The sequence below is a fragment of the Phacochoerus africanus genome, chromosome 3 (assembly GCF_016906955.1).
Source record: "Phacochoerus africanus isolate WHEZ1 chromosome 3, ROS_Pafr_v1, whole genome shotgun sequence".
NCBI classification, from domain to species: domain Eukaryota; kingdom Metazoa; phylum Chordata; class Mammalia; order Artiodactyla; family Suidae; genus Phacochoerus; species Phacochoerus africanus.
Window position 1 is genome coordinate 194245534 of NC_062546.1, and position 25462 is coordinate 194270995.

Genomic DNA, 25462 nt, shown 5'->3' on the forward strand with positions numbered 1-25462 from the left:
TTGACACAAGAGCTGTACCCCAATGCAATGCAGACTCATTTCTGTACTGTCCTAGGGATTCCCAGGTGCTCAGGGTCACCCAGGACTTAAAGGAGAAAAAGGTGAAACCTCCCAGCCAGAGGGAGAAGTGGGTGCCCCGGGAGATCCAGGGCTCCGGGGACAGCCTGGGAGAAAGGGCTTGGATGGAATTCCTGGAACTCCAGGAGTAAAAGGATTTCCAGGACCTAAAGGAGAACTGGTGGGTATCTGATAACTTTAAAAAAAAAATTCTCTCATTAAAGTATAGTTGATTTACTATCTTGTGCCAATTTCTGCCGTAGAGCAAAGTGACCCAGTCATACTATATATACATTCTTTTGTAATATTATTTTCATGGTTTGTCCCAGGAGATTGGATATAGTTTCTTGTATTACACAGTAGAACCTTATTGTCTATCCATTCTAAATATAATAGTTTGCAATTACTAACCCCAAACTCCCAGTGCATCCCACGCCCTCCCACCTCCTTCTTGGCAACCACAACTCTGATCTGTATGTATTTGAGTCTGTTTCTGTTTTGCAGATAGGTTTGTTTGTACCATATTTTCAATTCCACATATAAGTGATATCATGTGGTATTTGTTTTTCTTTCTGACTTTCTTCACTTACTATGAGAACCTCTAGTTGCATCCATGTTGCTAAAAATGGCATTATTTTGTTCTTTTTTTGGCTGAGTAGTATTCCATTGTGTTTATGTACCATATCCTCTTAATCCATTCATCTGTCAATGTGTATTTAGGTTGTTTCCATGTCTTGGCTCTTGTGACTAGGGCTGCTATGAACTTGGGGGAGGATGTATCTTTTTGAATTATAGTTTTGTCCAGATATATGCCCAGGAGTGGGATTGCTGGATCATATTTAGTTTTCTGAGGAACCTCCGTAGTGTTTTTCCATAGTGAGTGTACCATTTTACATTCCCACCAACCGTGTAGGAAGCTTTCCTTTTCTCCACACCTTCTCCAGCGTTTGTTATGTGCAGACTTATTGATGAAGGTCATTCTGACCCGTGTAAGGTGTAGCTCATTGTAGTTTCGATTTGCATTTCTCTACTAAATAGCGGGGTTGAGCATCTTTTTTCAAATTACACTCCCTATGAAAGAAGGCCTCTGAAGTTAAGACATCAGATGATTTCCTCTCACAAAATCGTTGGCCATTCAGCACAGTTCATCCCTCTAACTTCAGGATGAGGCATCTTCAAATGAGCACTAATAACCCAAAAAATATTTGTAGTACTTGGACAAAAATTGGTAGCACCAGTGGGTGATTTTAGCCCAAATAAAATTCGACATTGATAAAGACCTTGTCTCACACACAAGTTACGATTGCACATCTGTATCAAAGGAGTTTATAGGGAAATTTGGAAAATGATTGATAATGGAAAGTTTTAGTCAATGTTTTGGGGACAAGGTTCACTCTCTCAAGTAAAAATAAATGCATAAAAGGACAGAATCTTTCGGGCAGTCAAAGAAATCAAAAATTTTGTCATTTACAATATTTAAGCTTATATGAATTGTCTCTTTTCATGGGATAGAATCTCTCACATGCTCAGGTGAGACATTCCTACCATAATTTATTTTTAAATGTCATAGAGGCAGAGGCTGAGTGCCTATCACATATATCTGAGAAGTTTGCAAGGCATGCTGCCCAGCCTGTTTTATGAAATACCGGTTTTTCCCAGGGTTAATCAGTGTCATCCAATAAAAAAGGATTCCACGTCAAACAGGAAAACTTGGCAAGCAATTTAAAGATTCATCAGAGGCCCTTTACTGTGAGAATATGAATTATACTCCCCAAGATGTGGATGTAATATACAGCCTTTCCTAAACCCTTTTGACTACAAAACACTTTTTGGCTGGGAGTAGACACCAGGGCCAATGGTTCCGATTCTCCTTTGCTAAACCGCCAGGCTGCCCCACAAAACCCACCCCCTCAAGGAAGTTATGCTTGAAGAGGGATAGGGTCTAGAATTCTTTTGGTCAATACAGTTCATATGATGCTCCTAACCGGTCTTCGTTTCTTAGTTCTGTTAAAGATGTCCCAGAACGTGAGAAAATCAAGGAGCTGACTTGAGTCTTACAACCTGCCATTAGAAAAGGACCACTTAGTTAACGATCCGGCATTGCCATGAGCTGTGGTGTAGGTCACAGACATGGCTCAGATCCTACCGTTGCTGTGGCTCTGGCATAGGCTGGCAGCTACAGCTCCGATTAGACCCCTAGCCTGGTGAACCTCCATATGCCGCAGGAGCAGCCCAAGAAACAGCAAAAAAAAAAAAAAAGGACCACTTAGCCACCTGTTGACATTGAACAATGAAGAATCCAGTTAAATTTATTATTGGGGGCCATGTTAGGGAGCAAGAGGAGCTTTGGTTATTTTGTCAAATTCAACTTCTTTAAAATATACAACTCATCTTCAAAGCTACAGACTATGAAATTAACAGCAAAAAAGATATAAGAACACACTAGTACAGATAGACTATCTCCCTTGTAATGAAAATACCTGGTGAAAACCAATCACATAAAGGTTTGCTGTACTGGTTTTATTTTTTAAATGTGCCGTTCACATGAATGCCACCTCTAAAGCCATTTGAATTGTCAGCAGTTTGAGCCATGTTTTGGGGTTGTTATCACATGTGTGACAGCCAGTTGTAGGACATCTCAAGTGGAACTCAAGTGAGTTAATAAAATTTTGCTGGACTCCAAAGGACACAAAACAGCAGAAACCAAACAGGGCTCTTATTCTGGCAGTAATTCCCTTCAAGTAACAATTGCTTTTTAATTCAAGATCTTCTCAATGACAACCTCATTGGCAATCATATTCACGGCGAGATGAGCCTGTGTACGGAGACACTAGATGAATCACTACTCAAACATATTCCTGTTGTCACAGGCCCTGAGTGGTGAGAAGGGGGACCAGGGTCTTCCAGGGGATTCTGGCATCCCTGGGTCCCCAGGACCCACAGGACCTCCTGGACCATCGGACTATGGACCACAGGGAGAGCCTGGTCCAAAGGGCACCCAAGGACTTCCTGGAGCCCCTGGACCACCTGGAGAAGCCGGTTGGTTAGTTTTCTTTCCAGTCCTGTTTTCCTGTGGAGTGGGGTGGATGGTCCCTAAAGCTGGCGAAACTCTCTCAAGACTGATGAAGTTCTAGAAACTCACTTCTGATGGGAAGACTCTGTCAGCTTGTAGGCACAGAAAGAACATGTAGGATATGGTAGAGAAAATCCTTTTTTTTTTTTTTTCTTCCCCTGTTACTGAGCAATTCAGCTGAAGTTCCTAGAATGGTCTATATCCATTCCTGATGAATAGACCATAAGAGATGAGATAAAAAAAAGGGGACACAAAACTCTGTAAAATTGATCTTGAGAAGCCTCTCCCAGGCCCCCAGGCCCCACTCATGTTATTGCAAATTTGTTCTTTCTGATCCATAGCCTCATAAATGGTTTATAAAGAAAACTTCAAAATATCTAAGGCAAATGGAGAAAAGTTGTCTTAATAATAGTTGTAAAGTCCCAGTAACTTTTGGCATCCACGTGTACTGAACATAGCTGTGGGATTCAAGAGGGATCGAATTCTCAGTGTTTATCTGAGGTGAAGAATGTGGCTGAACATGAGAATTTCATGTTACTAACAGTTTTAAACAAATAATAATGTTACCATGGTCATTTTTCACTCCTAAAATCACTTTAAGTGTGAGACCCCGTAAACCTTTGGTCTCCAAGTCTTTGAATAGCATCGCTCACCAGTAATAAAATTTTGAGTGCGTGTATGTGTGGTATTCACATACGACTGACCCTCAAACAAGGCGGGAGTTAGGCTGTCAGCCCTCCAAGTGTGTAACTTATAGTCAGCCCTTCTATATGTATTTCCTCCTTATCTGTAATTCAACCAAGCATACTGTGTATATGCTAATATTTAATGGTGACAAAAATCCACGAATGAGTAGACCCATGCAGTTCAAACCCATATTGTTCAACTATATATCACAAATTGTATGCATGCATTTCTGTCCACACATGTATCTAAAACTTACTTTATGATTATATATATGTGTGTGTGTGTGTGTGTGTGTGTGTGTGTTTTCCTCTGCCTTTTCTTGGGGCTTCTGTTCTAATCCAAGGATTGTCTGGTGTTGCCACAGCTGCAGAGTAGGTTGCAGCTACAGCTCAGATTCAATCCCTGGCCTGGGAATTTCCATGTGCCATGGGCACAGTCATTAAAAAAAAAAAAAAAAAGATACTAATATGTATCTTTTAAAAAAAAAAGTGTTCCTTGGTCAAGTCAGTTTGATGTCAAAGTTAAAAAGCCTTTTAATTTTTAGCTGAGGTGTATTTCAGAGCAATCAATATGCGAATGGAAAAAAAAAATCCCAGGATTGTCAAACTACCAAAGCCCACAATTTAAATCCAGCCCACTATATATAGTCCCTGAGCTAAGAATGCTTCTAGAGGTTCCCATCGTAGCACAGCGGAAATGAATCCAACTAGGAACCATGAGGTTTCAGGTTCAATCCCTGGCCTCGCTCGGTGGCTTAAGGATCTGGTGTTGCCATGAGCTGTGGTGTAGACCACAGACGTGGCTCGGATCTGGCATTGCTGTGGCTGTGGCCTAAGCCAGCAGCTACGGCTCCAATTAGACCCCTAGCCTGGGAACCTCCATATACCACGGGTGCAGCCCTAAAAATAAAAAAGACAAAAAAAAAAAAAAGAATGCTTCTTATATTTTTAAATGATTAAAAGAAAAATTTGAATAATATTTTGTGACCTGTGAAAATTACATGAACTTCAGATCTCAGTGTCCATAAAGTTTTATTGGCACACTCATTTATTTACATATTGTTCCTGGCTGCGCTCCCTCTAGCACAGCAGACTGAGTAGTTGCAACAGAGATCATCTGGACCATAAAGTCTAAATGATCTACTATCTGGCCCTTTACCGAAAAAATTTACTCTGTCTTCTTCTAATGCATCTTCAAATCCTCTTCTGTTCTCTCTAAATGTAAATCTTGAGTGAAGGACTCCATTATCTTAAAATATATTACTGTCAAATTTTCCCCATCACACTACAGTAAACCTATTTTTTTTAATAGATGAATATACGGACCATACTAATTGTTAACCTGTTTTAATACTGGCCACTGGTCAGAGCATTATCTCAAATCTTTACCAGCTAGGCAGGCATGATTTCTTCGACACACGAAGAATTTAGAGGAGGTTAAAAATATGTCCAAGCTCGCAGACCTTATTTAGCAGAGCCAAGGTTCAAGCCAGATCAACTTGTCAGGCCATACTGCATGTTTTGTTCAATAAACTGTACTGTCTTCCCGTGAAAACTAGTCACCCAATAAATAAATAGCCTACTAGTTAGTATTCACCAACGTGTAAGCTGAATTCTATGTTAGCTTTTTTTTTTTTTTGTAAAGAATAGGCTCTCTTTCAATAGACCTGCATGTTGGGCTGTTAATTAAAACAAGGTTTAGGCAGTATAGATGCTTATAAATAATTGTCAATTGAATGAGAAAATTTCTATGAGCTGGTCAGCTTTAAGCCAGTTTGGAAGCCTATGGAAACCGAGATTATTTTCCATATTCCTTGGGATATGTTTGTGGACCCCTTATAATCATATTTTTCCCTCTGCACAAAGGAAAGTTTCAATATGCACACCATCTTAATGATCACAAATTTTCTTAAGGTCCCAAAGGAGAATTCGGTGTTTCCACTCCAGTCCCAGGGCCCTCAGGACCTCCTGGGCCCCCAGGCCGTGCTGGCCCCCAAGGTCCACCTGGTGAGTATCCCCTTTGGCACATCCGGTGCACAGCATCAGACGGCACCCCGACTCTCCTGGTTTTAACATTTTGATGATAAGAAAAACGTATTCAGTGGCTCCAAAAAAGGAGCACGAGTCAGAGGCAATAAGCCAGCAGACAGTGGACTTGCTGTTGTCCTTTGAGGTTATCCAAGTTATTCCCAATTGGTGCTTCTGATTCCAAAAGAGAATTGATACAGTTCTTAAGAGGACTTGGCCAGCAGGACAATCTTCAGGGGTTCTTGGTAGAGAAGCAAGAAATGTATGTTTGTGGCTATTGAGGATAATTCCCGTAGCTGCTTCTTTGAAAATTTAACTTCTTTGACAATACGACCTACAACTTAACTTTGCGTTCATGGAGGAAGACATAGTCTAAGACATGGAGATGTATTTCTTTTTAGGAGCTACATTGTGTTTTCAAAATTATTTGCACCTTCTAGTGATTAGCCCATGGGATAGAAATGGGGAGGAAGTGGGGGTTATGTTTAAATTACTTCTTAATTTCCATAAAGGTCTGGGATGACACAGGAACAAACGGTTGAAGGCAAGACAAAGGGAAATTGCTGATGTAAATGTATGTGTGTTTTTCAGGTACCCCTGGATCCATGGGAAGATGTGATCCAGGTCTTCCTGGGCCTAATGGTGAACCAGGAATTCCAGGAATTGGATTCCCTGGACTTCCTGGACCTAAGGGTAAATTAAAATAATTTTTTAAGCATAAGGTTCATTGTGGACATTTATGAATATGTATAATGAATAATATAGGGAATATCTTTTAAGATGATGTTTTCTGCCAGTCCTAAATGGGAACAAAAGTCATAAGATTTTGTGAGGCAAAAAGGAAGAATCCACATTGATTTATGCAATCTCATCTCAATCACATTTTAAAGTGCAAAGAAAACAACTGGAAGAAATTCATCAAAATGGTAATAACGGTTCTTGATTGTGGGTTTGTGAGGAATTTATTCTTCTTCATAGATGCCTATTCTTTGTACAGCTATACGTTGCTTCACTTCATACATTTCTTTTATCGTACAAAAATAACTATTAAATCACAAGTAGCTGATTTCCCAATACACTCAGAAATAAATTACAGAAGTTATTTTCCTTTAGGGAAAAATGCCATTTCTCATCAAAGGAGGGAAATACGCCAAAGACATGCCAAGAACTCAAATAGTAACCCGAGGCTCCCTGCTGACAAATCCATCCAGATCCTGTCCAGGATTACATAGAAGTAATCTCAGTCCCTGTGTTGTCCCATAGGTTTTATGATAATTTCACGTTTGTTTCAATACTATTTAAAGTGTTTTTCCAAATAGAATACATTTTTGGTCCGTCATCTCTCAGATTAATATATCATCAATGTTTATCATAATCAATTCTATACAAATATGAGAATATTGATCTCAATTTATGAGTATTTGAAACAGAAAAAAATAATCACATTTATCATATGATCCCAAGAATGGCTTTGACTCCAGTTTCTTAGATTTCTTCTCAGTGACCTCAGGAGTAGCATAGGCAGGCCCATGTTTTTGCCCAATGCTTCTTGGGCTCTGCATTGAGAAATTGCATTCTAGCTTGTAACGTTACAGATTTGCCTTCTGGAAGAAAACTGTAAACTCTGGGAACCAGAGCTAGTCCAAGGGCTCCTTGAAAGGGAAGATTCAGAATTTTCCAATTGAACCTAATGAGTCCCAGGAAACAAATGAATTTAAAAATGGTCAAATTAGGAGTTCCCGTAGTGGCTCAGTGGTTAATGAATCTGACTAGCATCCATGAGGTTGCGGGTTTGCTCTCTGGCCTTGCTCAGTGAGTTAAGGATCCGGCATTGCTGTGAGCTGTGGTGTAGGTTGCAGATGCGGCTCGGATCCTGCTGCGTTGCTGTGGCCGTGACGTAGGCCAGGAGCAACAGCTCTTATTTGACCCCTAGCCTGGGAACCTCCATATGTCACAGGTGCAGCCCTAAAAAAAAAAGCAAAAATGGTCAAACTAGGGGCACGAAGGAACTTACTAAATTCGAAACACAGAGCTGGAAAAAAAGATGTATGTCACTCCTTTATCTTCTATTATTAATGCATAAGACAGAAGAGTTAATTCATTACATTCAGTGGCTGCTGTAGGACATTAGGAAGTAATTCTCTTGAGCAACCCATATTGAGAAAGGCTACCTGGGTGCTGGAGATGCAGTATTATTTTTTTTAATTTATTTTTATAAAGATTTCTATTTTTTTCCATTGTAGCTGGCTTACAGCGTTCTGTCAGTTTTCTACTGTACAGCCAAAGTGACCCAGTCACACATACATGTAGACATTATTTTTCCTTACATTATCATGCTCCTTCATAAATGACTAGACATAGTTCCCAGTGCTATACAGCAGAATCTCATTGCTGGAAATGCTTTATATCTTCATCTGGATCATGCTTACATAGATATATAGACACGTAAAAATTTATTGGGCAGTATACTGTATATAAAAAATGCTTTTAAAAAAAGCATGGACTTGGAGAAGAGACTTGTGGCTGCCTGATGGGAGGGGGAGGGAGTGGGAGGGATCGGGAGCTTGGGCTTATCAGACACAACTTAGAATAGATTTACAAGGAGATTCTGCTGAATAGCATTGAGAACTTTGTCTAGATACTCATGTTGCAACAGAAGAAAGGCTGGGGGAAAAATGTAATTGTAATGTATACATGTAAGGATAACCTGACCCCCTTGCTGTACAGTGGGAAAATAAAAAAACTTATTAAAAAAAAAGAAAAATAAATAAATAAATAAATAAAGCAGCCAAATGGTCAATCGGTATCAGCGATTTCAAGAACTGCTGAATCAAGGTTTATTGATGCTAAATGACAAAAATGGGAAAGGTAATTGTTAAAGTTGGGACCCAGTGTCGTCTGATTTGGAACTGAATTTTTGAAATTGCTAATTTAGCTCATTTGGCAGTTGGCTTTCTCACCATTCAGACTTTTATAGAAACATCTACAGCTGTTGCAAGACTCATCTTAACAGCATTTTTTTTTTTCTCTGTAGGAGACCGAGGTTTTCCAGGAACAAAAGGATCACCGGGCTGTCCTGGAGAAATGGGAAAGCCAGGGTTACCTGGAAATCCAGGCCTTCCAGGAGTCAAGGTCTTCGGGAATTAAAATTCAGATTGATATGTGGGAGGGAAGGGGGCAATCATAGTCAGCTGGTTAGGATGCTCTGTGTATAGAAATTATCCATATATTTGTAGATGATGAAGATCCTGAATTTTCTAAGATTTCTCTGAAGCATCCCTCCCCTTTAGAAAGAAGAAGAGAAGGTATAAGACCAATTTGCCTTTCTACTTCTTCTTTAACCTTCAGAAACATTCACAGTATTTGAAACAGGAAAACTCCAGGAAGAAATGTGGATAGTTATGAGAAAAAATTATTAAAAGAAGAGACATCTAAATTGTTTATAGAAAACTCCACACTTCTTCTAAAAGAATAGAGGCTATGCAGCATTACTAAGCATAATTTTATTTAGAAAGTCAGCAACTGGAGTTGAAAAAAAGAAAGTGGATGGAATGGTGGTGACTATGCAAAAAGGACACAGAAGTTCCATCACGTAGACTTGATTTTCAAGTAAAGAACCCAAAAGACCAGTCAGTAGTCAACAAGGATTTGAAAGCATGATACGGTAAAACTAACATCATTTCTGTGCTACAGGGAGAACCAGCACTCTCCACGCCTGGAGAACCAGGAACACCAGGTCGGCCAGGAGAAAGAGGCAATTCTGGAGAAGGTGGAGAAATGGGACTCCCTGGACTTCCTGGTCTCCCTGGAATGCCAGGAACTGGAGGGTTTGATGGACCACGAGGTATGGTAGCAAGTGCAATTACTTTTCTCCACTGTGACCTCAGCCAAAACGCTGCAGATTGGATGTGTAGGTGCTCTAGGGGGTGAAGAATTGTTCTCAAAACAACTTCCAGCTCAATAAATAGAACCTGCAAGGCTTAATTCTTTTTCTGTTCAATGTGCCATTCCATTGCTGTCCTACCTTTGTTCCCTCTTCCTTCCTTCTTTCCTTTTTAAAGAGTGTCCTCTATTTAAGACACACCAATGATACTAAATATAGGTTCAATTTAGGGGACCGGGGAAAGTTATATAAGAATGCTTGAGCTAGCAATACTAGGACCTTGGGTTGTGGCCCCAGATTGTACTCTTGGACTCTATTTTGCAGGGGATCCAGGACAGCCTGGACCACCTGGAGAAAGAGGACCCCCAGGAAGGTGCACCGAAGGTCCCAGGGGAGCCCAAGGACTTCCAGGCTTAAATGGATTGAAAGGGCAACAAGGTAGGAGGCCCTTGAAACCAGGCAGGCAGGTGACATGGGACTTAAGCTCTGAGTTTTGCTGCTTAACATGAGAACTGTCCAGCAACAAGTCTTGACCACTGTTTAGCGGGAAAAGTTATTTCAGAAACAAAAACTTGTTGTTATGGATATGTTGCAGTGAGTACCACCTATAGAATAAGAGACTTGACATTACGATGGTAAAATTGGTTTGTGTCTTGTATGCAAGAAGATATGAACACTGAAGATATACTCAAGGGTATATTTACATGTGTACTTACACATTTTCAAAAAAAGTTGTATCCTTGATACTTTCATAGGTATATTAAAGCAGTAAATTTATCCTTATTATAAAAACAGAGTGAATGTGTACAGGCTCTATCTCTACAAGTTACAGACTAAAATATGTAGTTGATTGTTTTACAAGCAACATGAAAGAAAGGGCATGGAAGTAAATCTAAATGATAAAGGCCAAGCAATCATGAAGAACTTACTATCTTTTTGGCTCCTCTCACCCAGATCTGTGAACTACTTCTGGGGGAAAAAAATATCCTTTAGAACTCAGCTATCATATTTATACGTTCACAAACAAAATTTTGATGAAGATATTAATTGTTAGAGTGGTGCTTTTATTGTTTCCAGGAGCATCTAGTGGCCTGCCTCCACCTGAGTGGCTCTGTATGAATTTTGCAGGTTAAAGACTGATGCCCGGTCATAAAATGCATCCCCAAGAAGTGCCTGTGGGACCAGAAAATAAATCTAAATGCTACGCTATCATTACTGTATGCATCATTGAAACACAGAATGTTAAAACCAGAAAGGTTCTTAGAATTTTACCAGAAGGGGGTCAAAGTCAGGCAATTAGATAAGAGTGGTTTGCCCAAAATCACAGAGCTAAACATTTACAGCCATAAATACATTCATGGGATGTTCCCTTCTGGTCCAACAGGTTAAGGATTCAGCATTACCGCAGCTGTGGCACAGGTCACAATTGTGGCTAGGGTTCGATCCCTGGCCTGGGAACTTCCATGTGCTGTGGGTGTGGCTAAAATAAATATATATGAAGTTGAAAGTTATATGAAAAAAATATATATGAAGTTGGTGGGGAAAGCTATTGTGTATTCCTTCATTTACTCATTTATTCATTCATTCATATATAGGCAGAAGAGGTGAAACGGGGCCAAAGGGAGACCCAGGTATTCCAGGCTTGGATAGGTCAGGATTTCCTGGAGAACCTGGACCCCCAGGAATGCCAGGTCATCACGGTGAGATGGGACCACCTGGGCCAAAAGGATATCCAGGAAATCCAGGATTTTTAGGGCAACCAGGTATTCTTTTTGTGCTTTTTTCTTCTCTCTTCCACATTTTTCCCTTTAAGGTGGCTGTATAAACTCAAGCGAGGCATAGGCTTTTGACTCTAGGCTTCTCTTTTATTTAGTATAAGTTTTTCTTCTAAACTATCTGGAAAAGGTCAGGGGTGGGGAAATGGTGGTAGTGGGATGATCGTATTATACAATTACTCAGGATAGGACTGTTTTTGCTGTGTAATCTTTTTCATATATGACTATTAAAATATAACTGCTAGCATTTTGTTGAGAATTTTTGCATCCATATTTATAAGGGAGACTTACTGGCCTGTTTTCTTTTCTTATGATGTCTTTGTCTAGTTTTGGTATCAGGGGAATGCTGGCCTTATACAACAAGATGTGAAATGCTTCCTCTTGTATTTTCTAGAAGCATTTGTGAAGAATTGATGTTCTTTAAACATCTGGTAGAGTAGACAGTGAGGTCGTCAGGGTCTGGGCTTTTCTTTGTGGGAAGTTTTCAAATTACTAATTCAATCTCTTCACTTATTATAGATCAACATATACTTTCTGTTTCTTCTTGAGTCAATTTTGGTAATCTGTGCCTCTCTAAGAATTTGTCCATTTTGTCTAAGTTGTCTAACTTGCTGGTATATTGTTGTTCCTAGCATTCCCTTATAGTTCTCGTTATTTCATCACTTTTTATGGTATGTATGTTTGGAGAGAATATTTCAGTAGTCTTCTCATGGCATAAGGACCTCACTGATCTCTCCTCCAGAGAAGAGCCCAGAATAACAAATTATAATCTGTAAATTAACCTTTCATTTATATTATTGAGCTACTCTCACATGCCAACACTGTTCTAGGCCTTAGAGACACATCAGTGGACAAGACTCTACCTCCGACAGTGGGGGAGTCAATAACAAACACACTTAAGATCTATGTTCATCTAGAGACAAATGCTATGAAGAAAGTAAAATAAGGAAATAAAACACAAAGTTATTGATCAAGAGTTGGGAGCAGGGGGAATTCCCATTGTGGCTCAGCAGGTTAAGGACCCGGCATAATCTCTGTATGGATGTGAGTTCAATCCCTGGACTCGCTCAGTGGGTTAAAGATTCAGTGCTGCCACAAGCTACAGCATAGGTGGCAGATGCAGCTTGGATCCAGTGTTGCTGTGGCTGTGGTGTAGACCTCAGCTGAAGCTCCGATTTGAACCCTAGCCTTGGAACTTCCATATACTTTGGGTATGGCTGTAAAAAGAAGAAAGAGATAGGAGGAGAGAATACTCCAAACGTTCAATATATTTGATTCTCATCTACAAGTATGATTTGCTGCCAGGGATTTCCACGTCCATGATGTAAAACAAACAAACAAACAAAAAGACTGTTTATTGACCCATCTCCTAGATAAATACGATTACTTTCCTATTTATAGAAACCATTTTGTCAACTTCTCTCTACATATAATTTATTTTATTTTATGGACTATTTCCCTTCTCTCATTCTTTACAACCTGTGTGCTGCTTTGTGTTACTTTGTTTCCATAGGCGAAAAAGGAATGATGGGGATGATGGGGGCTCCTGGAATCACTGGTCCTCCGGGTCCTCCTGGGAACCCAGGTACCTTGGGACAGAGAGGTAAGTGATGGAACATCTTTCCAGATATCCATGAGGTGTGAGCAATGTTCACTTAATCAGCAACAAAATAAATTATATTGTATTCTTGGAGGAGAAAGTAGTTCTGAGAGAACCATGTATTTGATTTTGTGGTTTTCTGTATCCCTTTTCCCATATTTTCTCCCTACAGGCTTAGAGCACTACCCTCATGTGACTGCCTAGTTGAGGCACCTATTTATTAGGTTCTCAATCCTGTTAACCTTTTTGGTTTATTTGTCTCGTTTTGTTTTATGATAAGCATGTTAACTTTGGAATCCTTACGAGCTTTTGAAGAATTAAGGATCTGATGTTGTTACTCCTGTCTTTCAGGGAGCTTTGGCATTCCAGGGGTAAAGGGTGAGAGAGGCCCTGCCGGAGCCAAAGGGGAACAAGGAGATAAAGGAATTCCTGGGCCTTCTGGAATATTCCACTTAGTGGGGGACAAAGGAGAACCAGGACTCAAAGGTATGAACTTCCTTGTGTTTTGAAACAGAATATCAGCGCTGATGCTGTTTTGTTTTATTTCTGTCTAGATGGTCCTGGTCTAGGGGTCAAATCAGAGCTGCAGCCGCAGTCCTATACCATAGCCACAGTCTATGCTGCAGCTTGCACAACACCAGATCCTTAACCCACTATGTGAGGTCACGGTTCAAACCCGCATCTTCATGGATACCAATCAGGTTCCTAACCCACTGAACCTCAATAGGAACTCCCATTAGAGCTGATTCTGGGACTAAGACATTACCCAGGAGAACCCTTTTAACTGACATATGAGGACAGTGAGGTGAAAATTCAGCCTTTAGAAAATTCCATCTAAAAAACTTCCCTCCCTGGCTGGAATAGAAACCTCCACTGGAAATTCTACTTTATTTGATCAACCGCCAGGATGAATTTTTCTGATTGCATCTAAATACTGTTTCTCATGCTCAGAATCCTTTGGAGAATAATTACTAAAGAGAAAATATGTTTTGATTAAAAATCAATAAAAATTCTGTTAATTCTAGCTGTACCTGTTAAGCTCAAATTCAAACCCATTCAAACAATTTCAGATTATTTAAGCACTTTGTATAACAGGTTTTATGGTCAGTGCAACCAACATTAAATCAAAATTTAAGAAAGTCAGCCTTACTAAAGTTACTCATTTAATGCTAACACAACTTGATGAGGTATTATAGTATTCTCGCTTTTAAAAAATTTTATTGAAGTATAGTTGGTTTATCCGTATGTGAATGAATGAATAAATATGTAAGCAAGAAAAAAGCCAAGGGAAGGGAATCTACTTTAGAAAAAGCACAAAGCCAGGCCATGGACAGATTGTAGAACACATCAAGTGCTAGTGAAAACAGTTTGTCATTTACTCTGCAGGCAATAGACATTCGATGAGTAGTTTTGAGCAAGAGAATGATGTACTGGTGTGGTGGGAAATTTATGAGAACTCTAGCCTGCAGAACTGGGTTCAAATCCCGGCATTACCACTAATTGATGGTGTGCCTCTACGTTACTCCATTAACTTCTTAAAGAGTCTCAGTTTTCTCATCTCTACACCCAGTCTGGAAAGGCTTGGGAATAGACTGAGATTGCCTGAAGATTAAATAAAATAAATAAAAGAAAATAATGTCTTCTGCAAACCAGTTACTTAATAAGTGATAGTTGTAGTAAATGGGTTAAGAATGGAATAGCCTAGATAAGAATCATGTGGTAGATGGTCCTCTGTCTTTAATTAAAAGAAGAAGAAGAGGGAAAAAGAAGAAGAAGAAGGAAAAGCAGCAGCTGAATTTAGGCCACTAATTCTTAAAATGTTGGCTGAACGTATAAATGTCATGATAACTGCTAATGTTCTTCAAGAACTAACTCATGCTGCCAGGCACTAGCTTTTCATACATCATCTCATTTAATCGTATTTTTAAATGAAATGTAAGCCCAAATCTGCCCATTCTCTTCCCAAATATGCATGTTGTTATTACAATGATAGCTCATAAATTTTAATTAGGATGTGGCTAAGACTGATAAAATGCTAACCATTTTGAACATGATTTTTAACTTCAGGATTTGCAGGAAAGCCTGGAGAGAAAGGCAACAGAGGCATTCCAGGGTTGCCAGGCTTAAAAGGACTCCAAGGGCTACCTGGACCACCAGGACCACCAGGTATAGCTGATTGTCTAACAGAAATGTCAGGTGTCAAGTTTTCCTAGATATAAATGTAACAAAAATGTCTTTCTAGACTTACTGGGTTGAATATGAATTCTGCCCCAACAGGGTTCTGAACAGAAATCCACTTCTTATAATTTAGCCAGGTTATATTTCTTATAATTTGACCAATTTATAGTCAGCCTGTATTAATTTAAAAATATTCACCTACATGAAGTTCTATGTGGCACTCAAAATTTTATTTTGACATTGCTGATATGTATTATAAGCTGTAATTTCTTACAAAATCACATATCATAGAAGAAAGTGAGATAATGCTTTAGAAGTTTTCAAATTTGCCTCTTTCTATTTTTGAACAAGTTACTGAGTTTGCAAATCAATTTTTTAAACAATGAAAGGATCCCCCTATTTCCTATAATCACAAAAGTGACAAAATTTATTGTATGGTAATAAAATTTCAGTATTTAATTTGGAAACCTTTTATTGCATCTGGAAACCTATAACCTATATGATCACAAGAGCACCCTCTTTCCTGCTGGTTCTAGGATAATTTTGATCTTTGAAATCCAAGCCTGCTGACAAAAATATAACTTTTTCTGATTTTATAATTTTTGAACCTCCAGTCCCTTCCTTTATTGAAGGTTAAGGGCAACTAAACAAGTCCCTAAACCAGCTGGTCCGGGTGCTCTGGATCCGTTCAAGCAACAAGAATTTATTGAGCACGAACTATGCCCAGGAACCACACAGAGTGTGTGACTGTTTATTTGTTTTCAAGGCCTCAGAGGAGATGCAGGAAGCGTTGGCTATCCTGGTGAGCCAGGGTTACATGGTGTGCCAGGAAGCATGGGGAACATGGGAGTGCCAGGTATGCATAAATTCTTGTTACAAGTCTACAGACTCGCAGTGGGTCCCAATTCTAGATTTTCTGTGTGGTCATTTTTGGCTTTCCACTTCATAGAAAGTTGGTGCAAAACAACTAGATTTACTTTTAGACAACTGTCCAGTGTGCAACAAAGTCATGAGTGAGAACAGAATAAATATTTACATTGTGTTAAAATCATCCATTAAGATTTTCTGATGCATTTAGTGCTTCTGAAAAAAAAAAAAAAAAAAAAACCAGCTTCTTGGGAGAAAGCTGCTTTGTGCAAAGGTCAGAAGTAGAATCCTTCGAGATCTCTGTGTTTGCCTATTTTACCTTATTTCTTTCCTAATTTCAGGTTCTAAAGGAACGAAGGGAACTGTGGGGTTCCCAGGTCTAGATGGAAGACCAGGCCTTCCAGGTATTCAAGGGCTCCAAGGAGATAAGGGAGAGCCAGGTTATTCAGAAGGTTCAAGGCCAGGACCACCGGGATCAAAGGTACATGGGCCACTGAAGTGCTTATGTTTTGGTGGTGGAACGAGTCCCTTTAAATATCAAGTATCCAGATTCATTGTAGGCACGGAAAATTGAAAGTATTACTGTATTTTTAGGCAGTTATTTGTGAGAGGTTTTTCCTCTCTCTCTCTTTTTTATTTTTATTTTTTAATCTTTTAGGGCCATACCTGTGGCACTTGGAGGTTCCCAGGCTAGAAGTTGAATCGGAGCCACTGGCCTATGCCACAGCCCCAGCAATGCCACATCTGAGCCTCATCTGTGACCTACACCATAGCTCACGGCAATGCTGGATCCCTAACCCACTGATCGAGACCAGGGATCAAACCTGCATCCTCATGGATACTAGTCAGATTCGTTTCCACCGAGCCATGACAGGAATTCCTTCTCTCTATAACTAAAGATGCCTGTCACATAGCTTCAACTTCTGAGTTATTCTCTCCAGTTTCAATCCCCAAGGAATTTCTCCTAACTGGACCTGCAATTTAAGTGTGCTGCCAGAAGGAGGCTATGACACAGGCCCATTCATTCAAGCTGACCAGGCAGTGTTTGTCTTTCTTGTGATACAAAGTGACCAGTCTCTGCTATGGACTCATCTCACACAGGCTTATAAAAATAAATTTCCCAACTTTGTAATTTGAAACACTTGTCTTATTGCAACAGAGTGAAAGACATAAAATAAATTTAGAGCATCATTAAAACAAAAACAATGGGAGTTCCTGTTGTGGCTCAGTGAGTTACGAGTCTGACTAGCATCCATGAGGATGTGGGTTGGATCCCTGGCCTCAATTAGTCAATTAAGGATCCGGTGTTGCTGTGGCTGTGTGGCTGTGGAGTAGGCCAGCAGCTGCAGCTCCAACTTGGAACTGGGTCCTGGGAACTTCCATATGCCTCAGGTGAGGCCATAAAAAGAAAAAAAAAAAAAAAAAAAAAGAGCGAGAAAGAAAGAAAAAAAATCCAAAACAAACAACAAAAAAAAAATCCTAAGATAGGATTTTTATCTTTCTTATTTCCTTAGGACAATGTTTTCGTTGAATTACATAGAAGGTTTTTTTTTTTAATCTTGTCACAGTGTTCTTAGTGCTTTTGCTCTATCCTCCAGAGACTGAATGTCAAAGCCCTGCCTCTTACGCTGTATCAAGCAGCAACCAGATGCTTCTGTGGGGTTCAATTTTTTTTTTTAAGGTTTATTTTCTTCCAACCTTTCTGCATATAGCAGTTACACTAAGAGCCAGAGCTAGATCGTTAGAGAAAAATTAACAGAAATTCCCACAAGCAGATGGTTTTAACAAAGGATTCGATGGACTCCATCTATTGGATCCAAAGAAGCCCACTAATATCTTCTGAAATCGATTGTAGAATGTTTGGATGAAAAGCTTTTTTTTTTAAAGGGGAGAGTCTGTATCTTACATCAGACTTTCAAGAGTACATGCCTCCTACAAATATAAAAATTATTACTTAGGGGACTTTCTCCCTATCTCTCTTTTGAGACAAATAAAATATCACTTTTCCTAAAGATATCCTCCAGCTGTGAAACAAGACAGAAATGTTTAGAAATCACAAAGACCCAAGAAAGTAACCCTTTATTACTTAGCATACAAATTTCCTTTGCTCTTTATTTTTAACTAGGTCCCCAGAAAACCAGCCAGAGACTCTTTCTACTGAGATATCATGTTTGACTTAACTCTATTCAATTAATTCATAGTTTCATTTAGATTTAAAAGCTTTCATAGGAAAAACTTCAGAAGAAATTTTTTTTTCTTTTTGCTAGGGCTGCACCTGAGGCACATGGAAGTTCCCAAGCTAGGGGTCAAATAGGAGATGTAGCTGCCAGCCTGCACCATAGCCATGGCAACACCAGGCCCAAGCTGCATCTGCAACCTATGCCACAACTTGCAGCAACACCGGATCCCTAACCTACTGAGTGATGGAACCCACGTCTTCACAGACACTGTTGGGTTCTTAACCTGCTGAGCCACGATGGGAACTCCAGAAAAATCTTAAACTATGCATTAAATGCAAAATGAGCTGGTTTTGTCATGCTGGCACAACTTAGTAACAGAGTAGTGTGTTTTAATCAGCTACCATCAAGATTTTTTAAGTCACTGTGAAACCCATATGTTCAGACTTACCATAAAAATGAAGTAAAGGAGTTCCCCTGTGGTGCAGAGGGTTAAGGACCAGCCCAGCATTGTCACTGAAGCAGCTTAGGTCATTGTGATGGCACAGGTTCAATCTCTGGCCTGGGAACTTCCATACGCTGTGGGTGTGGCCCAAAAAAAAAAAAAAAAAACCCTGAAGTACAGATTTGATGAATATTAAATCACAGAAAGTTTTTTTAAAACATGTGATTGACATACCTTTATCTGCATGCAGAGTGTTTGAAGGACACAGACCCATTTGATCTATTTCTTTCTTACCCCTGAGTTAATCATTACATTTTGAAACTATACATATGTGTGATTATTTACTAATTATCACCCTCTGGTCTCTAAAGCTCCATGAAGGCAGGAACTGTATCCACCACATGTCTTCATGGGCTTGGGACTGGTGTAGCCACAGAGGTCCTGTGCTGATAAGGACTCCAGCGTGCTTTAATGCTCTGCCATTTGTCTTGAATTGCCCTCAAAAGGCTTTTGTTTGTTTGTTTGTTTGCCACTGTGATATTATTTATTTTTTTAACTTTTTATTATATTTGATTTACAATGTTCTATCAATTTCTGCTGTACAGCAAAGTGACCCAGTCATACACATATATATACATTCTTTTGTATATGCCCCGTCATAAATATATATATATACACAATATTTTCTATCATGGTCCATCACAAGTGATTGGATATAATTCTCTATGCTGTCCAGCAGGACCTCACTGCTTATCCATTCTAAATGGCATAGTTTAGCTTTATTTATTTATTTGTGTTTTTTAGGGCCGCACATTTGGCATATGGAAGTTCCCAGGTTAGGGATCGAATCAGAGCTGCAGCTGCCAGCCTACACCACAGCCACAGCAATGCCAGATCTGAGCCACATCTGTGACCAACACCACAGCTCACGGCAATGCCAGATTCTTAATCCACGGAGCTAGGCCAGGGATCGAATCTGCATCCTCATGGATACTAGTTGCACTCATTACTGCTGAGCCACGATGGGAACATCCCTATTTTTTTTTTTTTTTAGCTTTTTAAAAAGACAGCTGCATTTTCATTTTGCACTGCACCCCACAAATTATGTAGCCATCTGTTCCTGGCAGCTACCAGGGTGCTGGCACGTAGCAGACACTTCCCATGAATTGCTAAGAAATAAATAGACAAATACATGCAAAGAAACATCATGTATTCTTGATTCTGATTATTCTGATCACATGTCCCGCTTATATGAGACTCTTAAAGGTGTTTGACTGAATTTAAGGGAGATCCAGGATTGCCAGGTGACATGGGAGAGAGAGGCGAAAGAGGGCCACCTGGTGCACCTGGACGTTCGGGGCCTGCTGGACCTGAGGGAGTTCCTGGGAGTCCCGGAAGTCCTGGCCATCCAGGTGAGTCCTGGCCTCACAGCCCGAGAGCTGGAAGCATGATGCGTGGCATGGCCCTCGCCTCCCAGAACAGCAAAGAGGAAGATACTTGGGTTGGTGTACTACGCTCGCTTTTGTTCAACTCTGTCTTCAAATTCAGAGCACAAGAATCACAAGGAGGCCATTTCTGTCCAGTTGGGTGACCTGGAATCTAAAAACCTCCTCTCCTGCAAACAACACTTTGGAAGTGCTGCCTCAACAAATTCAGCCTAAAGACAGGAACTGTTAGCTCATTGTCCCACCTTAGGGTAGTTGTGTTAGTTTTCTAGGGCTTCCAAAGCTCATACCACAGACTGGGTGACTTCAACAACAGAAATTAATTTCCTCACAGTTCTGGAGGTTGGAATTCTGAGATCAAGGTAGTGGCAGGGTTGATTTCTTCTGAGGCCTCTTCTGTGGCCACCTTCTCCCTGTGTCTTTCTTCTGTGTATCTGTGTCCTAATCTCTTCTTATAAGGACATCGGTCCTATTGGATTAGGGATTGCCCTAGGGACCTCATTTTAGTTTAATTGCTTCTTGAAAGATGCCACCTCCAAATATGACGATATTCTGAGGTACAAGGGGACTAAGACCTTGACATATGCATTTGAAGGCAACACAATTCAACCCATAACACGGTTGTTCTGGAGTTCCCATCGTGGTGCAGTGGAGACGAATCCGACTAGGAACCATGAGGTTGTGGGTTCCACCCCTGGCCTTGCTCAGTGGGTTAAGGATCTGGCACTGCCGTGAGCTGTGGTGAAGGTTGCAGATGCAGCTCAGATCCAGTCAGTTGCTCTGACTGTGGCATAGGCCAGCAGTTGTAGCTCCGATTTGAACCCTAGCTTGGGAACCCCCGTATGCCACGGTGCAGCCCTAAAAAGCAAGATAAATAAATAAAAATAACACTGTTGTTTTGAGGTGTTCTTTGTTCTTTTTCCTTTTTTTTTTTTTTCCTAGTATGTTTCCAGATTGAACATTGGCTTTCTTTCTTATCTGCTTGAGTTTAAGGTTTTTGAGTTTAACTCCAACTTATTTCAGTTTAAGTTATTTGAGTTTAGGTTTTCGTATTGTTTGATTAAAAAAACGACTGCCCAGCCACTGGGTTGCAGCATCAGGTCTTACTTAATGATAATATTTAAACTTTCTTTTCGAACACAGAAAGGTTCCTTGGATTTGCTGCTCACTTCCATTTAAAGTACTAAATCCGATATTAAGCATCCACACCAGGGAAATTGAAATAACTTTCAAATGAAGATTGTGATCTAATTACCAAATCCAACGTCTCCTCGCTTAATCCTGATCACCCTTAATCTTCCTGCATCATTTGATTGTGTTAAATTAAAGGAGATGTGACTGTAGGACATGAAAGCAGAATCTGGTAGTAAATTCTCAAAGAAAAAAAGGGGAGGCACTTTCTGTCCCTTACCTGGAAATTCCGCTCCCTTGTTTTTTGTGATAAAGCTTCATGCTGGGTCTGTCTTCTCTTCCCTCATTCACGAGGCCCTTCCTGTTTATGATTTAATCCACCATCATCTTTGCACACACAGTTGCTTCGAATCTTTTGTGGGAAGGGGTGGCGGTTAAGAGTCTCATGCTCTACCAACTGAGCTAGCCAGGCAGTCATAAAAGGTGGTGCTTAAATCTAAATAAATGAACACATCCAAGGGTCCATACATCTTTGAAAATGATTGGACACATCGCTGATGTGTGTCTCTGGGGAAATAGCAGCCAGGACAAAAGCCGGAGGGGACTGGTAGCAAGGGCGCCCCCTGAAGGTCAGCTTGAGCACTGTTGACTGTAAGAACTGATCCAGGTCGGCCCTTGTTGGACTCATTTCTCTTTTGGTTTTCTTTTTTCCTTCTCCTCTCTCTTCATTTATAGGACAGCCTGGTCCTGCTGGTGATTTGGGATCTCAAGGAATCAAAGGCTTCCCTGGCTCTCCAGGAATAAAAGGCCCTCCAGGTTCCATTTTTGTACTTTGTCTAGTTCCCCGTTGTGAGGGAAGCCTGCTTTCTCCCGAGGTATAATCTCTGTGTACTTGTAGCTCTTTCCTGACTGTTCCATGGCAGGCAGCTCCGAGTCACTCAGTCCCCAGACGACAATGCAGAAAAGTGGGGTTAGGTATTTATACCTATGCAATTCAAAGACCCATACGTTCCAAAGTGAAAATCCTCATGATAGCATTAACCTTTCTGTCCACAGTTTTCACTGCGAATTGAGCTTCACATAACCACAGTCCTGTCAAATGAACTCCCTTCACAGAAACCCACGCATCTGTTCCTTACATTAGGTCATTGATAAGAACTGAGTCCTCCCTTTGAACGGGTATCTTCCCCCCACCCCCAGGCCCTCCAGGAGTCCCAGGAAATCCTGGACCAGTGGGTGAGAGAGGAAATCAAGGACGTGATGGAATTCCTGGTCCAGCAGGAGAAAAAGGAGAAACGGGTACAGCTTGCTCATTATCTTGGCTTCGCTAGTTTTACTTTTCGTAGAATAATTAGTGACATTGTTGTCTTTCACTACTCTAGAACTTCTCCTCTAACAGAACTGATGAGCTTGTACCTGTGCTGGGTGTGTGATAATTAAACATCTTTCTGGAGTTCCTGTTGTGGCTCAGCAGAAACTAATCTGACTAGTATCCATGAGGATGCGGGTCCGATCCCTGGACTTGCTCAGTGGGTTAAGGAGCCGGCGTTGCCATGATCTGTGGTGTAGGTTGCAGACTCAGCTTGAATCTAGCATTGCTGTGACTGCGGCGTAGGCCAGCGGATACAACTCTGATTCAACCCCTAGCCTGGGAGCTTCTATATGCTGCACATGCGGCCCTAAAAAGCAAAAAAAATTTCAAAAATTAAAAATAAACTTTGTTCTGTTACTACAGGGAAACTGACCAAGCAGACTAAATTATATATATGCATAAATTTTATATATGTAATAAAATTAACCATATAAATAAAACATTAATGTGCCACAATTTTCTCTTTCAGGTTTGCTTGGGGCACTTCCAGGTCCAAGAGGCAAACCTGGTGATCAAGGTGAGCCGGTCTTCCTTCCTGAACCTGGTGATATACATTTTCAAGGACAGAATCTAATTTAATATGCTTGATAAAATTAAACTTGACATTTGAATTAAAGAATTTCCATTGGTAATACAGGATGCTTATATTCTTAGTATTTAAATGAAAATGCTTCATTACAACCCTCACTATAAAAGGAACAAACTGTGATCCAATTTTTGAGTTTCCTCCTATGAAAGTCTTTAAACATGGCGTTTCCCTCATGGCTCAGTATCCAGGAGGACAAGGGTTCGATCCCTTGCCTCACTCAGTGGGTTAAAGGATCCAGTGTTGCCGTGAGCTGTGGTGTAGGTCTTATATGTGGCTCAGATCCAGCGTTGTGGCTGTGATGTAGGCTGGCAGCTACAGCTCCGATTCAACCCCTAGCCTGGAAACTTCCATATGCTGCAGGTACAGCCCTAAAATGACAAAAAAAGAAGAAGAAGAGGAGAAGAAGAAGGAAGTCTTTAAACATAAGAAAGATTTCTTGTGTATTTACTTTGTTGTTGTTAGCATGGCTTAAATACATCACCTCCTAAAAAGATGGAGGTAGAATTGATGGATTCTCAAGCAGTAACCCTCTCTGCTATTCTAAGATGCAGTAGTAATAACACGAAGCCTTTCCCACCTTGTTCCCTTCATAGGTCTGATTCCAACCTCCAGAGCCAGCTTGTGGCTCAGGTTGCTGTTTATTAAGGGCTCCCTACTAACTCTCTCAGCATCTCAGACTTGGCAGTTTACTGCCCATGTCATTCAACGTACATACAAGTTTTTGTACGACAGACCGCAAGTCTGGATTTCTCATGCCAGTGTTTTATGAGATAAGCCAGCCGTGTCTTTTTAACTTTTTCCGTTTTGTGTAGAAACTTGCCAGAAGAAATACTAGATCGTTTGCACTTTTTATTGACCTTTCTCCACCACAGGTCTTGTAGGTAGGAATATTTTATTAGCAAAGAAACCAAAACCCAATGAAGGCCTGTAGTCATTGATATTCAAAGGAACCAGCAGAGAGTAGCCTGAAGCTACTGAGAAACCTCCTGGGGCAGGAACTGCTCTGACCTACCCGCTCAGCACTGAATGCAGACAAGAGCTGTTCTTTCCTGTTTCTGGATGATGTGATAGTCCTTTTGGTTGAGCTCAGTGTCCCCACATCTCCAAGGACCTTCCCTCCCCATCAGCAGAAAGGCTTTTCACAGGCTAATTTTAGAATTATGGTCAAAAGGAGAGTTTCTGTCCATTTTCCTAGGCTAAGCTCACAGTCTAACCATTTGGAAGGAGAACACTTTAGCATTTAATTGAAAATAAACTTCGAAGGTGTTCCCTTCATGGCTCATCAGTTAATGAACCTGACTAGGATCCATAAGAATGTGGGTTCGATCCCTGACCTCACTCAGTGGGTTAAGGATCTGGGATTGCCGTGAGCTGTGGTGTAGGTCGCAGATGTGGCTTGGATCTGGCATTGCTGTGGCTGTGGTGTAGGCCGGCAGCTGTAGCGACTGGTCAACCCTTAGCCTGGGAACTTTCATATGCCGCTGGTAAAGCCCTAAAAAGCAAAAAATAAAAAATAAAAATAAGATAAAGTTTGATATGAAATGATCAAATCTCAAATTAAAAAGCTTTTTAAAAAACGACAAATAGCCTAATTATGTAAGTAAATGATTATGCGCCTCAGTCCCTCTAGCATAACTAAATATGGAGAAGAGTTCATTGACACTTGGAAGGTGTGCATCCTTTTCAATAGTTTTCACTCTCCCAAGGGCTAAATAGAAATCATATTATAAAACAGCGAAGCACCTTCGTGAGCATAGAATATACAGGATCTTGGTGTCTCAGACTGCCACCAGACCCTGTAGGACAGACACAGCTTGAAGTGAGGTGAAATCATCTAAATGCTTCCTTTTAAAAACATCAATTACAGACATGAAAAAGCTAAAGAATATGATATCTTTAAATGGCCAGATATTCAATATTCATCACTTTTTTCATCATTACTCTAAGCACCCTCTGCATAATGACGTCCCAAGTCCTTGCCTGTGCCAACCCCATCCCCAGTCTTCCTTCTTTTCACCCGTCTCCAGGTTTCACGCCATCGCCTATTTCTAGAATAATACAAAGATGGGAGGATGGAGAGAGAGATTATTTTCCCTTCATATAACATTTTCCAGTCATGAAGGTCAAAGCACATTTTCTTAAAGGTTCTCTGAAAT

The 25462-nt window shown here is 40.4% G+C and overlaps 1 protein-coding gene across 1 annotated transcript in view; it reads left to right on the top strand.

Moving 5' to 3' along the window:
* The window catches only part of COL4A3 (collagen type IV alpha 3 chain), a 148404-nt gene that overhangs the window by 107347 nt on the left and 15595 nt on the right, over positions 1-25462 (top strand). The window contains exons 25-41 of the mRNA XM_047773664.1: positions 56-238; positions 2928-3096; positions 5731-5823; positions 6436-6537; positions 8879-8976; positions 9538-9688; positions 10052-10165; positions 11323-11490; positions 13016-13105; positions 13454-13588; positions 15170-15268; positions 16047-16136; positions 16489-16628; positions 20055-20181; positions 22081-22161; positions 22546-22644; positions 23187-23234. Of these exons, the coding sequence (XP_047629620.1) occupies positions 56-238; positions 2928-3096; positions 5731-5823; positions 6436-6537; positions 8879-8976; positions 9538-9688; positions 10052-10165; positions 11323-11490; positions 13016-13105; positions 13454-13588; positions 15170-15268; positions 16047-16136; positions 16489-16628; positions 20055-20181; positions 22081-22161; positions 22546-22644; positions 23187-23234 (1987 nt within the window). The remainder of the gene's footprint in view (positions 1-55; positions 239-2927; positions 3097-5730; positions 5824-6435; positions 6538-8878; positions 8977-9537; positions 9689-10051; positions 10166-11322; positions 11491-13015; positions 13106-13453; positions 13589-15169; positions 15269-16046; positions 16137-16488; positions 16629-20054; positions 20182-22080; positions 22162-22545; positions 22645-23186; positions 23235-25462) is intronic.